This window comes from Pelophylax lessonae, assembly GCF_965119305.1.
Source record: "Pelophylax lessonae genome assembly, chromosome: 7".
Lineage (NCBI taxonomy): Eukaryota > Metazoa > Chordata > Amphibia > Anura > Ranidae > Pelophylax > Pelophylax lessonae.
This window is the reverse complement of record NC_138774.1, coordinates 168,164,789-168,181,228: the sequence shown is the minus strand read 5'-3', so window position 1 is coordinate 168,181,228 and position 16,440 is coordinate 168,164,789. Positions and strand designations below refer to the sequence as shown.

Below are 16,440 nucleotides of genomic sequence, written 5' to 3'. Positions count from 1 at the left end.
GCCGCATTGAAATTGTTGACGTGGAATGTCAGGGGTATGCGCGATAAGATTAAACGAACGGCTGTCTTTAATGTCCTACGCCGTGTACGGGCTGATATTATAGTTCTGGTGGAGACACATTTGGAGGGCCGTGTACAACAGTCCCTCAAACGACCCTGGGTTGGTTGGGTGCAGCACTCTGCTTATAGCTCACACTCCAGGGGTGTGGCGCTACTGGTGGCCAAATCGGTACATTTCCAGCTCCTAGGATCTCAGGTCGACCCAATGGGTAGATATGTTTTTCTCAAAACGTCAGTCTATGGGGAATTGATGCTACTGATGGCTTTCTATGTGCCCCCCCCTTACTCTGCTGTGATTGTTATGGAGGGACTGGCGTTTATGGCACAGAGCCCAGGGGCCCCGGTGATCTGGCTGGGTGACTTTAACAATGTGATGGACTCGGGTCTGGATAGGTCCGGTGGCGCCTCCCAGGCGCCGCCGGGGTCGTCCCCGACCAGGTTCTCCCGATTGTTGGAGAGCTTTGGTTTGGCCGACTCTTGGCGCAGCAAATACCCCGCTCAAGGTGCGTACTCCTGTTTTTCGGCTGCACACCATTCTATGTCACGCATTGATCTGATATTGCTGTCTCGAACCCTGCTCCCCAGGTTACTGACGGCAGGCTTCGCCCCACGGACTCTGTCTGATCACTGCCCTTATTGGATACTGTTGTCCTTGCCCTGCAATAGACCTCCCCCGGCCTGGCGCCTGAATCCCGCCTGGCTCCCCTTGGTGTCTGATGGGAACGACATTGAGGGGACCTGGACACAATTCTTCTCGGACAATGAGGGCACTGCCTCCCCGGCTGCGGTGTGGGAGGCGTTTAAACTGTTCGCCAGATCCACTATGATTTCCAAAATCAAGGCTGTTAGAGCGCGGGCTGCTGAGGAGATCTCCAGGGCAACGACAAATCTAATTGAAGCTGAACAGGCCTTTATGGGGGGACCCGACTCCGGCACATGAATCTCAGTATAAATTGACCTCTAAAGTCCTTTCCCAACTTGACTATGAGAGGGCGAAATCTAAGATGTTTTTTCAGAAGCAGAATCTGTTTGCACATGGTGAGCGGGCGGGGAAACTCCTCGCATACTTAGTTCATTGTGAGGATAGGCCCCCGGTAGTTATTACTTTGAAGGATGACCTGGGTAATGAGATCGCTGATCCTGCTGTGGTGACACAGTGTTTCCGCTCATTTTTTAGTACTCTTTACACCTCTAGGGCTCCCGCTGACTGCACTGACATGCATGACTTTTTGGACTCTATTGACTTTCCCACTTTGACACCCGACCAGTTGGCGACCCTCGAGGCACCCATCTCTGTGGAAGAGATTGCAGCAGCCGTGTCTAAGTTCCCTAGATCTAAGGCCCCTGGCCTAGACGGCCTCCCGATTGAATTTTTCTCCCAATATTCGGAACTCCTTTCTCCTAAATTATTGGCTTTGTTTCGGTCTCTATTCAAAGATGCAACCCTTCCCCCTTCTATGCGGGAGGCGCTGATTGTGCTCATTCCCAAGCCGGGCAAGGATGTACACGCCCCAGAGTCTTACCGTCCCATCTCTTTGCTCCCAGTAGACACTAAAATCCTTGCGAAAATTTTATCCCTCCGCCTTAACAAGGTGATCCTTTCACTCATACACTCGGACCAGGCCGGGTTTATGCCTGGGAGGAACACCTCATTTAACCTTCGCCGGTTATTTATGAATCTCCAGGCACAGCACGACGGAATGGGTGGCAGGGTGGTGGTCTCATTGGACACGGCTAAAGCATTTGACTCGGTAGAGTGGCCGTTTCTGTGGACCTGTCTGGACCGATACGGCTTTGGACCTAATTTTATTAAGTGGGTCAAACTTCTATATAGCGCCCCGGTAGCTAGGGTCCTGGCAAATGGCTGGCAGTCGACCGCCTTCCCTTTATCCCGTGGCACTCGACAGGGGTGCCCCCTCTCCCCCCTGCTGTATGCCCTGGCCGCGGAACCTCTGGCGATGGCCATTAGAGCACATCCCGGGATTCGAGGCCTACGTAAGGGACCGCTGGAGGAGAAGATCAGCATGTATGCAGATGACACTTTGTTATATTTGGAAGACTCTCGAGAATCCCTACTCACGGCCCTTTCTTTAATTGAACGATATGGACGATTCTCCGGTTTTCAGATAAACTGGGATAAGTCGCAAATTCTCCCGCTTGACGAGAGCCCGCAGGCAATTGCCCCCGCAAACCCGGCCCTACAATGTGTATCCCGCATTAAATACTTAGGGATTCAAGTGACAGCTAACTCAGCAGATTATGTCCCGGATAACGTTCAACCCCTGTTCCCTCTGCTTAAGGCTAAAATTCAAGTATGGTCCAAATTACCTCTGGGGGTGATGGGTAGAGTCAATTTAATTAAAATGATTCTCCTTCCCAAAATACTTTATGTTGTATGGCACTCTCCTATTTACCTGCCACTCAAGCTGTTTAAGCAGATGGAATCACTCCTCAAGACCTTTGTTTGGGGTGCTAACCGACACAAGATCTCCTGGCGCAAACTCAAGAATCCTACAAATCTGGGGGGATTGGCCCTGCCGGATTTTAATCTGTACTATCTGGCAGCTCAGTTGTCCCAGTTCTTTCACATAGATAAAACGGATAGAGAACGCTTTTTGACCCTGCTCTGCCCTGGGTGGGCTCATCCCCTCGGGGACCCCCTCCTAGTTATCCTTAGGGGTGTCAGGGGCTCGCCGGAGCCCTTGTGCCCCAGATCTCTTCTATACCACTATTGTCGGATCTGGGAGGTGGTAGCGTCCAGGCTTCGGTGCCCTCCATTTCACACATTCACCCCTCTGTGGCATAATAGCGCATTACGCGAGTTCCTTTCCATCCCTGACCTGTCGATATGGAGCGGGAGGGGTATTCTTCTCCTTAGCCATATCTCCACGGCCACTGGTCTGCGGTCTTACGAGGCCTTGCAGGATCAGTTTGCGATCCAGGGCCCCATGCACTACAGATACTTACAGCTCTCCCATGCCTATAGATCTCAATTCCCTGACGGCCCTCCTGAGCTAGAATCGGTTACCACCCTTGAGATTGTTAAAAGTACAGAACCCAGTCACCTTATTTCCATGTTCTACTCTGAACTTCACACACCTTCCTCGACCACCTTGGCTTTTGCACTTAAGACCCGCTGGGAGCGCAGTGTGGGGGCCATGGAGGATGAGGAATGGGAGGATGCCCTGGAGACGTGCCGCAGAGTGTCGCCAAAACTGTCGGATCGCCTAACTCAGACCTTTATAATACACCAGGCTTATCTCACCCCACTTAGACTGTCCAAATATCACCCAGACTTGGTCCCTTCTTGTCCTATGTGTGGAGACCCTGACGCCTCCTTCTTTCATCTCTTGTGGAGCTGTCCCCAATTACAGACTCTATGGCAACAGGTGGTCACATTCCTGCATGACAAGATGGGGTCTCCTCTGCAACTCTCCCCTAAGGAGTGTCTCCTGGGGGTTTACCCAGATGGAGAGATGCCCAAATCCACTGTCATATTTCTTCAGGAAACTTTGTTCATAGTACGTAAACTGATAGCCAGGAGGTGGATGAGACCTACTCCTCCTACTCTAGGTTTGTGGATTAAGGAAGTTAATAGTGTCATCCCATTTCATAAACTTTTATATAAACATAGGGGGTGCCCTCGGAAGTTCAACAAGATCTGGGACAAATGGGTGCAGTGCCCTGATACGGCTCGGTAATGCAGTGGGTAACTACTTTACGTTGACCGCCCCTGGTACACCAATATTTTCTGTTCGAGTGTTGGATCGACGGAGAGCCACTGACTACTGCTTTGTTTTCACTATGTCTGTTCTGTTTTTCGGTGATGATCATTTTGTATATTTGTATTTTTGTACCCCAATGTGTTATGAACCTGATTGCAGTTTCAATGCACGGTTTATTTTTGTATTGTACCAAAAATTTCAATAAACCTCACTGTTTTAAAAAAAAAAAAAACGTGTTTACACACTCTTCCTGGTCATGGTGGACGCCGCACTCGGCTTGCGTTCCAACCACCGGATGTGGAAATGTGGTCAGACGTATGGTTGGCAGCTTAAGCGTATGCTATAGATACTGGTTTGTCACTTAGCACGGTACTGGCATATCATTCAGCACGGCATGTCTTACCAGTACTAGACATTGTTATAAGATTTGGCACTTTAATTGCACCTGTCACTTTATATTAAGTGATTATATTATAATTTAAGATCACGTCATCAATGGTATTTATTTAGGAATTGCAATTGGTACTTTAACTGTGTGTAATATATATTTACATTGAAGAGCACTTTATACTTCATATTGTATATGCATTAGTAAGTTTGTGCTTTGAAATATAAGCATCAGCTATCACATAGTCACATAGTTTACACTATTAACACTTTTTTAATTAGAAATTGTAGCACGATTAATGTCATACAGAGCAGCTCAATATTTATGTTCCTTGAGCAAGAAATGTTTTTTGTTCTTATAAGCACACTGAGCTAGTATAGAGCACATATTTGATAACCATATAGTTTGTAAATTCCTAAGCGCAGGTATACCCCAACAGTTATTGTTTCTAAAGGAACTCTACTAGATGCCCACAATTGCTTTTTAACCTCTAAGAAATGGGTCCTTTTTGGCTAGTGATTGTACTTGGCAGAGTGCTGGCACGTAGCTGGTTTTAAGGAAATCATCACAACTGATTTGGATTACAATGTATAGGAAACGTGTAAGAATACACATTATAAGTAGATTACTGGAAGCAGTTTGGAAACTGTTGGTACCTTGAAAGAATGTTGACTGTTTAGTGTGGTTTTTGCAATATTTTTGTGCTTGATATGTAAGTTAATGTTCTATTGCACCCTATAATTTAGGGTGAGCTCCTAATACAGAGTGTTTTATGCTTTCACATTGGTCTTTTCAGATTTTCGCTGCAGTGCTGATCTTCCTTCTACAACACAATCGCCTACAACACAATCGCCTACAACACAATCGCCAACGCACAGCACAACCTTACCCAGCACAACAACAACAACCCCAAAGCCAACCAGCAAACCTGTTGACAAACCCTCTGTTGGCAATTATTCTGTTTCAAATGGTACAGAGACATGTTTGCTGGCTTCCATGGGTCTTCAGTTCAATGCTTCCCTGCTGGTTGAAGGAAAGGTACATTTTTGTTTCTGGTTTTGTTTAAAAAAAAAAAAAAAAAAATTAAAATTACTCAACACACAGCCAATAATGTCTAAACCGCTGGCAACAAAAGGGACTACACCCCCAAGTTAAAATGTCCAATTTGGGCCCAAAGTGTCTATTTTGTGTGGCCACCACTATTTCCAGCACTGCCTTAACCCTCTTGGGCATCGAGTTCACCAGAGCTTCACAGGTTGCCACTGGAGTCCTCTTCCATGACAACATCACACAGCTGGTGGATGTTCAAGACCCTGTGCTCCTCCACCTTCTGTTTTGAGGATGCCCCACAGCTGATCAAAACAGTTTAGGTCTTGAGACGTGGTTGGCCAGTCCATCACCTTTACCCTTCTTTGCTTCTTTAGCAAGGCAGTGGTCGTCTTGGGGTCTTTATCATGTTAGAATACTGCCCTGCGCCCCAGTCTCCAAAGGGAGGGGGGGTCATGCTCTGCTTCAGTATATCACAGTGCATGCTGGTATTCATGGGTTCCCTTCGAACTGTAGCTCCCCAGTGCCGGCAGCACTCATGCAGTCCCAGACCACGACACTCCCACCACCATGCCTGATTGTAGGCAAGACACACTTGTCTTTGTACTCCTCAGCTGGTTGCCACCATACACACTTCACAACGTCTGAACCAGTTCAGTTTATCTTGGTCTCATCAGACCAAAGGACATTATTATTATTATTATTATTATTATTATTATTATTCAGGATTATTCAGGATTTATATAGCGCCAACAGTTTGCGCAGCACTTAACAAAATGAAGGCAGACATAACAGTTACGATACAATTTGGAACAAAAGGAATCGGAGGGCCCTGCTCGTTAGAGCTTACAATCTAAAAGGGAGGGTCAATTGATACAAAAGGCAATAGTCGTGAGGGATGGGCTGATGGAGCAAGTGAAACCGTGTTATTAGTTAGTAGCCGGGTAGGCTTCTTTAAAGAGAAGGGTTTTCAGGGATCGTTTAAAGATGGATAGATTAGGGGACAGTCGGAGAGATTGGGGTAGAGAGTTCCAAAGAATGGGAGAAGCTCTGGAGAAATCCGGTAGGCGAGCATGGGAAGAGGTGACAAGGGAGCTAGAGAGCAGGAGGTTTTGGGAGGACCGAAGAGAGCGGCTTGGTTGATATTTTGAGATCAGGTTAGTGATGTAGCTGGGGCAGAGTTGTGGATGGCTTTGTAAACTATTGTTAGCACTTTGAATTTTATTCGTTGGGTGAGTGGAAGCCAATGAAGGGATTGGCAGAGAGAGTTGGACACTGAACGCTTGGTAAGGTGGATAAGTCTTGCAGCAATATTCATTATGGATTGAAGGTGGGATAATCTATGTAAGGGTAATACAATGAGGAGGGAGTTGCAATAGTTGAGGCGAGAGATAACCAGGGCATGAATTAAAAGCTAGGTGGTGTGATTGGTTAAAAAGGGCCGTATTCTAGCAATGTTGCGGAGGTTAAGGCGGCATGATTTGGACAGGGTTTAGATGTGAGCCTGAAAGGACAGTGCAGAGTCCAGGGTTACCCCTAGCACCCTGGCATGTGTGGAAGGACTGATAGTTGTTCCATTGATCTTGACAGAGAATTCTGGGGAAGGGGCACGTGGAGGAGGAAATATTATGAGCTCGGTTTTAGATGGATTCAGTTTGAGGAAGTGGTGAGACATCCAGGCTGATATGTCTGTTGTTAGATCAGTGATGAGGGAGGAGACTGATGGGGTGAGCTGACATGGTTCCGGCTATCCATGTCCTTAGTTTGCTTGTCTTCAGCAAATGGTTTGCGAGCTTTCTTGTACATCAACCGATTTGATGCAGTGCATGGTATGAGCACTGACGGGCAGACCCCACCCCTTCAACCTCTGCAGTGATGCTGGCAGCACTCATACAGCTACTTCCCAAAGATAACCTTTGGATATGACTCTGAACACGTGCACTCAACTTCTTTGGTCGACCATGGCGGGGCCTGTTCTGAGTGGGACCTGTCCTGTTAAACTGCTTTATGGTTTTGGCCACCGTGCTGCAGCTCAGTTTCTGGGTCTTGACTATCTTCCTATAGCCTAGGCCATCTTAATGTACAGCAACTATTCTTTTTTTCAGAGCCTCCAGAGTTTTGCCATGAGGTACCATGTTGAACTACCAGTGACTAGCATGAGATAGTGAAAGTGATGGCATCAAATTTCACACCTGCTCCCCATTCACACCTGTGACCTTGTAACACTAACGAGTCACATGACACTGGGGAGGGAAAATGGCTAATTGGGCCCAATTTAGACATTCTCACTTAGGGGTGTACTCACTTTTATTGCCAGTGGTTTAGACCTTAATGCTCCAAAACAATATGGTGATGCCACCTTTCTCCTGCGCTTAGAATCCAAGCTCCCCGACCACACTACCCACAGGACTCGCATATGGCGTCTCGGATGGCTAGAGTTTTGCTGCCCTAAAAGACCGGGTAGTCCAACAGTACTACAAACAAAAGAAAACAATGAAGGGCGCACCGACCTAGTGCATTATCCTCAATAGTATGGCTTTATTAATAGATCATAAAAATGGCTACTCACAAACAGAAGTTAAAAATAATCATATCAGACTCAATCACTTGAGTGTCAGGAATAGTCCATGTCCATAGTCCTGTTGAGATGACGGCTGACGCGTTTCGAGGCCCAGCCTCTTCCTCAGTGGCCATACTATAGCCATACTATTGAGGATAATGCGCTAGGTCGGTGCGCCCTTCTTTGTTTTTCTTTTGTTTAGACCTTAATGGCTGTGTTGAGTTATTTTGAGGGGACAGCAAATTTGCACGGTTATACAAGCTGTACACTCACTACTTTACATTGTGGGAAAGTGTCATTTCTTCAGTGTTGTCACATGAAAAGATATAATAAAATTATAAAAATGTGAGGGATGTACTCACTTTTGTGAGATTGTGTATGTGTGTGTATTCGATCTATCACAGCATAAATGAGGACACCCCTTTTGAAAAGTAAGATTTTTATGCAATATCTCAATGAACACAAGAACCATTTCCCAAATTTTGACAATTTTTTTTTTTTTTTTTAATAGAACGTTTGTTCATTACAAGAAAGTAAGGTTAAAAATATTGGATTACAAAATCTTCAGTTTTAATCAAATTAGTTGATGCAAAAATGAATACACCCCACAACAAAAACCACTACATCTAGTATTTTGTATGACCTCTGTGATTTGTAAGGACAGCAAAAAGTATTGTAGGCATGGAATGAACAAGCTGGGGACATATTGCAACATCTTTTTAGCTTCATCCAAAATGACCTTTTAGAGCCTGGATGCTGATTGGAGAGAGTGGTGCTCAACTTGTCTATTCCCCATAGGTGTTTGTTCAGATTAGGAGACCTACTTTGCCACTGAATCACTTAAACGCTGTTCTTAAGAAATGCAACAGTGGCCTTAGATGTGTGTTTTGGATCATTATGTTGGAAAAGTTCAAGACAACCAAGGGCACGGAGGGATGGTAGCATCTTCTTCTTTCAATATAGAGCAGTACATCTGTGAATTCATGATACCATCATTGAAATTCAGCTCCCTGACACCACTAGCACTCATGCAACCCCGCAGAAAGACATTGTCACCAAGTTTCACAGTAGGCACCATGCATTTTTCTTTGTACTCTTCACCTTTGTGATGCCATACAGTTTTGAAGCCATCAGTTCTATCTTGGTCTCATGACTCCAAAGTACAGAGCCCCTGTAGTCCTTTTTCAACATAGGCCCTGGTCAATTCTAGGTGGGCTTTTTTGTGCATGGGCTTTAGGAGAGGCTTCCTTTGTGGACAACACCCATGCATGCCATTCCTCTGCAGTGTATGCCGTATTGTCATGGGAAACAATCACCCCAGTTTGGCTTTCTACTACTTTAGCCATTCTTCCCGAAGCACAATTGTGAGGTCAGACGCTGATGTTGGATGAGAAGGCCTGGCTCCCAGTCTCTGCTTCAAATTCGTCCCAAAGATCATCTTTCGGGTTGAGGCCAGAACTCTGTACAGACCAGTCAAGTCCCTCCACCCAAAACTTGCTCATCCATGTCTTTATGGACCTTGCTTTGTGCACTGGTGTGCAGTCTTGTTTGAACAGGAAAGGGCCATCCCCAAACTGTTCCCACAAAGTTGGGAGCATGATATTGTCCAAAATGTCTTGGTATGCTGACACCTTAAGAGTTCACTTGAACGAAGGGGCCAAGCCCAACCTCTAAAAAACAACCCCACACCATTATTCCCACACCACCAAATGATTAGGACCAGTGCATAAAGCAAGGTCTATAAAGACCTATATGCGTGTGTTTGGGGTGGAGGAACTTGACTAGCCTGCACAGGACAGTCCTGACCTCAACCCTTTATAAGAGCTTTGGGATGATATAGAGCAGAGACTGCGAGCCAGGCCCACCTCCTCCAGCACCGGTGCCTGACCTCACAAATGCGCTTCTGGAGGAATGGGCAAACTTTCTCATAGACCCACTCCTAAACCTTGTAGACAGCCTTCCAAGAAGAGATGAAGCTGTTATAGATGCAAAGGGTGGGCCAACTCGGTATTGAACCCTATGGACTAAGACTGGGATACCATTAAAGTCCATGTGAGTGTAAAGGCAGGCGTCCCAATACTTTTGGTAATTGTGTGTATGTATGTATGTATGTATATGTGTGTATATATATATATGTATATGTGTGTGTATGTGTATATATATATATATATATATATATATATATATGTGTGTATATATATATATATATATATATATATATATATATATATATATATATATATATATATATATATATATATATATATATATATATATATATATATATATATATATATATATTTATATATTACCGCTACCTGTCAGATTCTGCTACCGAAAGTGACGTACAGATTAGAAGGCTGTGTTCGTCAATCAACTCAGAGAAAGGGTTTTTACATTAGGTAACAATCAATTCAAACTAGAACATGCATTTCCTCGTGTATTCCTGGACTGTCTGAATTTGGCAGCATATTTATTTGAATGGGCTGCAAAGCACACTGGAACAAGGGAAAACAAGGTGTGTATTTATTCTGTGCAGGTGTTAACAGATGTACATTCGTTTACCTCCACCTGTCCATAGACATACGTTGTGGTCCATGTGTGGATTCGCCTAAAAACTATGTGAAGGGGCCTTAGTCAGCGTTCGCTTTGGTTATAGAAAGTGGAAACGTAAAGGGGCGTGGCCACGCAAGGCATGTGAGCGGACGCGCTGCACAGAGCTCCCGCGAGTAACCTTCTCACCGATCCTTAATCCGGACACCGATTCGCTCATTCCTGGCACCGATCGCCTCACCGCACTCCCGGGAGTCGGGCGATACGCCTCACTCCTGTCTAGCGGCCATGATGACCCGGAAAGGCCGGGAGGACGGAGCGGCCTCCGAAATCCAAAATGGCGCCGCAGTCGGCACGCCGAGGGGAACACAGCGCGGGGCTGATAAACCCAAGGACCAGGGCGGCAAAACAGGCAAGTCCTCCCGCAAAGATGCCCCTAAGGATATGCTGTACTATGCCCATAAACTGACTTGCGCTCAGGTCACTAATACTCAGGCTGGCGTGCACGCAGGGGCTGACTCTGTCCCCCATGGACACTGACCATACTGCAGAGCCTGAACCTCTAGCCTCCACGTCGGATGCTCCCCCTGTGCCCCTGGAGGATGTGCAAGAGGGGGACCCTCAACCCACCCTACGGCAGATCCTTGCAGCAGTCCAACACTGCACGGCCTCTGTGAACAATGTCCAGGAGAGGCTTGGGAGTCTCACTGAAGAGGTCTTCCTGCTCCGCCATGACCTACAGAAGATGAGGGAGCGCACTACTGCGGTGGAGGGGCGCATTAGTGAGGTGGAGGACAGGCTGCCGGCGATCATAGGGGACACCCAGGCTAATACGGCCATGACGCGGGCGCTGCAGGACAAGGCTGACGACATTGAAAATCGCCTCCGGTGAAATAACATCCACATAGTGGGATTCCCCGAGAAGGTGAAAGGTAGGGACCCCATGGACTTTGTGGAGCAGTGGCTGATAGACATGTTTGGGAGGGATGCGTTCTCCCAGCGGTTTGCTGTGGAAAGGGCCCACCGCACTCCCACGCGGGCTATCCCGGGTAACGCTCCCCTGCTGCACTACAGGGACCGGGAGAAGGTGCTGCGGCTGGCTAGGGAGAAGGCTGTGCTTAAGTTTAATGGAGTGCGCGTGTCCATCTACCCGGACTTCTCTGCTGAGGTCCAAAAGAAGAGGGCCAAATTCCATGAGGTGAAGCAGCGTCTACAAAAGCTGCAACTGCCCTATGCCATGCTGTATCCTGCTCGTCTTAGAGTTACTGCTAGAGGCCAGACCAACTTCTTCAACATGGCGAGAGAAGCGGTGGAGTGGCTGGATGTTAACGAGCCCTCTCTGCGTGCCAGACAACACGAGGAATTGGATCCTTGATGCCCTGTGCGCCCTTGCTGACCTGCACTTCTTTCTCCCATCTGCTTGCCTCGGCCTGCTGGCTGCTGGGTATATGGTGCCCTATTCTTTTCCGGAACTGTTCATAAGGACTGGCACAGTGCCTGGTAAGCTCTGGTTGCTTATCAATGCTTTTTTTTTTTTCTTGATGCCTGGAGACACCTTCGGTGCGGCTTTCAGCTATTCACATGTCTATTTCTGGAACTGTGGACTGTTACCTTGCCCCGTTGGCGAGCTTATTTTCTCTTTTTTCTATGGATACATCGTTTTTTACTGAATACAGGGATTTCCCAAATCAAGCATGTGCTACTTGGCCTCATGGTACCTTGCTACCTGGGGTGTGTGACGTTACCCTTGTCCTGATGAAGAACCTATTGCCCTATGGCTAGTGTCCCTGTGGTGTCGTGGAATGTCAGGGGGCTTGGAGATCCCTTGAAGAGGGCCATGGTGTCCACCATATTGCATAAATACTTTCCGGCTATCGTGGGACTGCAGGAGACTCATCTCACGGCTGACACGAGTCCTGTGTGAAATATGCTTGGGCTCAACGCATCTATCATTCTACGCATACCTCGTACTCCAGGGGGGTGTGTTTATGATACACAAGTCCCTGGACTACCATGAGTTGTCAGCCGTGTGTGACCCAGAGGGTAGAATTGTATTTTTGCATTTTGTAATATATTCTAGAACATATGTGTTTGCTGTGGTGTGTGCCTCCTCCCTTTTCACTGGCGGTGTTGAGGGAGCTGGTGCGCTTCATCTTGGACAAACCTTCTGCACTTTTGTTTGTTATGGGGGACTTCAACGTGTTGGACCCCCTTCAGGGACAGACACCCTCCCCCCGGAGCTGGTCTGGGTGCTCGTGGTACCCCATTGGCCAGGTTTCTGGGGGAGATGTCTTGGGTGGATGTCTGGAGGCTGCGTCACCCCGTTGCGACCCAATTTTCATGTTATTCGGGGTCTCACAGGACCCTGTCACGTATAGACCTCTGTGTTGGTACTGCAAGATCCTGTGAGGTGGTGGACAAGGTGCTTTATGCACCCAGGGGGGTCTCGGATCACTCGCCCCTGATCTGCTGGATCGGGATGCGACCGGACTCCTCCTTGCCTAGGGTTCCCTGGCGCCTGAACGCCTATTGGTTGAAGATCCTCCCCCCTGACTGTGATGTCAATAGAGCCATAACCAACTTTTTACTTGACAACGACCTGTACCCAGACGCCCTACTCCAATGGGATGCGTTTAAATGTTACTTGAGGGGGGTGTTTGTTGCCGCTGTAAACGGGGTGAAGTCCTCTTCGAAGGAGATGGAGGAGGTTCTGACTAGGCATGTATGGGAAAAGGAGGAGTGTTATGTGGAGCAGCCCACGGATGCCTCTAGGGCGGCGTGGCTCTCTGCGCAGGTTGCCTTAACGAACCTTATTTCCTCTAAAGCAGAAAAGAAACACTTTTTTTCTAAGGTTACCTTTTATGAGGAGGGGAGCAGACTGGCCGCCTCCTGGCGAAAATTGTCAATGTGCGCCCAGCGGCGCCTATTATAGGGGCTCTCCGAGGACCCTCAGGTGGTATCCTCAGCTCCCCTGAGCTGGTCTTGGGGGAGCTGACCCGCTTCTACTCTACGTTGTACTCTTCTAGGGTGCAATACTATGCTACTGAACTTGCTACATACTTACAGGAGATTGACCTCCCCACTCTATCCGGGAGGCATAGGCTGCAATTGGAGGCCCCCATCACGGTGGAGGAGCTTCGGGAGGCGGCCAGCTCTTTTCCTACCTTTAAGGCACCGGGAGATGATGGCCTCCCTATGAAGGTCTTCCAGACCTACTCGGAGGCGCTCATGCCCAGGCTGCTTAGGGTTTTGAACGAGGCTCTTCGCAGCGGGGAGCTGCCCCCTTCTATGTCAGGGGCTGGTATTATTCTGCTGCTGAAGCCTGATAAACCCCCTCTGGATCCTAACTCGTATAGGCCAATCTCCCTATTGCAGTCTGATATTAAGATTCTGGCTAAGGTGCTAGCCAGGCACCTCAACTGGGTGGTGACCACGATAGTGCATAGCAATCAAGCAGGATTTATACCCAACAAATCCACAGCGGTAAACCTTAGGCGGCTGTTTTAACATGCAGACCACAGCTGACAACATGGGTTCTCATGCCCCTCTCTCTCTGGATGCTAACAAAGCCTTTGACAGCGTGGAATGGGGATATCTGTGGGCAGTATTAGCTAAGTTTGGATTTGGCCCTACGTTTATTGCTTGGGTGCGACTCCTTTACAGTACTCCGAGAGCAGTTATCAGAGAGGGGGACAGGCAGTCCTTACCATTTCGATTAGGCAGGGGTGCCCGCTGTCCCCCCCCCCCCCCCCCAGCTGTTCGCCTTGGCGATTGAGCCTCTGGCGGCCCGCATCAGGGCTGACGATTCTGTGGAGAGCTTCCGCTATGGATCGATCCATGAGAAGATACTGTTTTATGCTGATGATATGATGCTGCTGCTGGGGGACACTGGGACGGGTGATGCATATTATCTCATCGTTTGGCGTGTTCTCTGGCCTCACGATTAATTGGACTAAATCAACCCTGCTGCCTTTGGACCAGGGCCCGAATCCTCAGAAGGCCACCTTTTTTGCCCCGTCCCGGTGGTGGAACAGTTTAAGTACCTGGGCGTTGTTATCTCAGCGGATATCCCGGCATACTGCAGACTCAATATTCTCCCACTCCTGACAATATCTGTGTGGTCCAAGCTCTGGCTCTTGGTAGCGGGGAGGGCCAACTTGGTGAAGATGATTCTCATGCCCCAACTTTTATATTTTCTTCACAATTCCCCGGTGGTTGTCCCTCTTAAGATTTTTAGGTTGGTTAACTCCCTTTTCCGCTCCCTGTTGTGGAAGCAGGGCGTGGCCAGGGTTAAACTAGAACAGTTACAGCGCCCCAAGGACCAGGGAGGGTTGGCATTCCCTAACCCATGGATCTATTGCATGGCTGCCCAGCTGCAGCACTTGCTGGGGGCCATGGCTGGGGGGGACTTGGCGCTCGCGGCGCTCTTGTGGGTGCGGAGAACCTTCCGGGTGCTCTGGAATCACAACTCCTGGCCAAATCTTATAAAGTTTTCCCCACGTATAGATTGATACATAAGGTATGGGCGAAGCAGCTTCAGAGGGTGACTGGCTTCACTGAGTTTAGTCCGATATGGCGAAAGTTGACGTATCCGGAGCTGGCGAACCTGCCCGGCGAGGCTCTGTGGCGCAGAGGAGCGGTTACCCACTTGCGCCAGGTGTTTGAGCGCAGTAGGCTGCTATCGTTTGAGCAGCTGCGGGCCAGGTTTGCTTTTCCCCCGAACCATGCAATTCTCCTATCTTCAGTTGCAACATGCCATAAGTGCCCAGCCTTCCCTACAGGCTCCGGAGTTGTCTCCAACGCCGGTGTTCTACATGATGAAGCGCTTTGCATCTACCAAGGGCTTTATTTCTGAATGTTATGCAATGTTGTTGGGATATTACTTGGAAAAGTTCCCGTGCCAGACTCTGGTGCAGTGGGAGGCTGATGTGGGCGACCTTACTGACGACCAGTGGGAGGAAGCATTGGAAACTGTGCGACACTGCTCACTGAATGTGACGCAACGACTCTCGCAACTTTACTTGCTCCTCAGGGTGCATCGTACACCGGCGCGCCTGCACAGAATGGGTCTGCGACCAGACCCGATGTGTACTCGCTGCCATAGGGATACTGGTGACCTCATCCACCTGCTGTGGCGCTGTCCTAAACTCCACAGGTACTGGGCGGCGGTGGTGAGAACAATCAATGCAGCCTATGTTCTTTCTGTGTCTGTGGACCCAAAGCCCTGTCTGTTAGGTATGGTGGAGGAGTTCACGGAGGATGCTGATGTTAGGTGGGCAGTTACGAGATCTCTATTCCAGGCGAGGAAGCTTATTTTGCAGCACTGGATTGCCCCGTCTATGCCTACGGTGGAGATGTGGATTAAGGTCATGGGCAATACCCTGCGCTGTGAGTGCTTGATTTACCAACACAGGAGTATCGCATAGATATGATAGAATCTGGGGAGGCTGGCTGGCGGTTCCTGGCCTGGCTCCCCAGGACCTGGTTATGAATCGCCTTCTACAATAATTGTGGATATGGGATGTTAGGGGGAGGGAGGTGGGTCTTGATTGTTGCTTACAATGTTGACTGGTTTGCCTCCTCGCTGGGAGCAGTTCCTGACGGGGGGATATATTTCTTTTCTGAGAATAACTATTCTGGAAGTTTGTGCTTGTGACTCTTATTGGGAATGATGTGTATTGTGTGTATTCTGTACTGTTTGTTTTTCTTAATAAACTTGGTTTCTGATTTTAAAAAAAGTGGAAGCGTATTTTATTTACCACTTTTAGATCCTAATTTCTCTTACGTCCTCCGACAGTCGCCGCCTCTTCATATTCGTCACATATGGGGTATTAGACTTTGCTCCGAAGGAGTAGCTAGGCAACAGAATATGTTAACAATAAAGCTTTAACATATCCCACCCTCAAGGGGTGGTCCCCTCAGTCAATACCCTCCTACTTCCTGCAACCATATCTCAGTTTTAATGTCTAGCTTGTCAGGAGTGGCTGGCTCTCTCTGTGCTGGGACTTTCTGTCCCAGACTCTTTCTTCTTTTTAATATTTTGTTTGAGTTTTCTCTCTACCTTTACTTAGCTGTTATTTTTGTCAGCATTAGTTAGTCCTTCGGACG

At 48.1% G+C, this 16,440-nt stretch overlaps 1 protein-coding gene across 1 annotated transcript in view; it reads left to right on the top strand.

Moving 5' to 3' along the window:
• The window catches only part of LAMP2 (lysosomal associated membrane protein 2), a 146,693-nt gene that overhangs the window by 62,907 nt on the left and 67,346 nt on the right, over positions 1-16,440 (top strand). Inside the window, exon 5 of the mRNA XM_082262518.1 lies at positions 4,969-5,210. Within this exon, the coding sequence (XP_082118644.1) occupies positions 4,969-5,210 (242 nt within the window). The remainder of the gene's footprint in view (positions 1-4,968; positions 5,211-16,440) is intronic.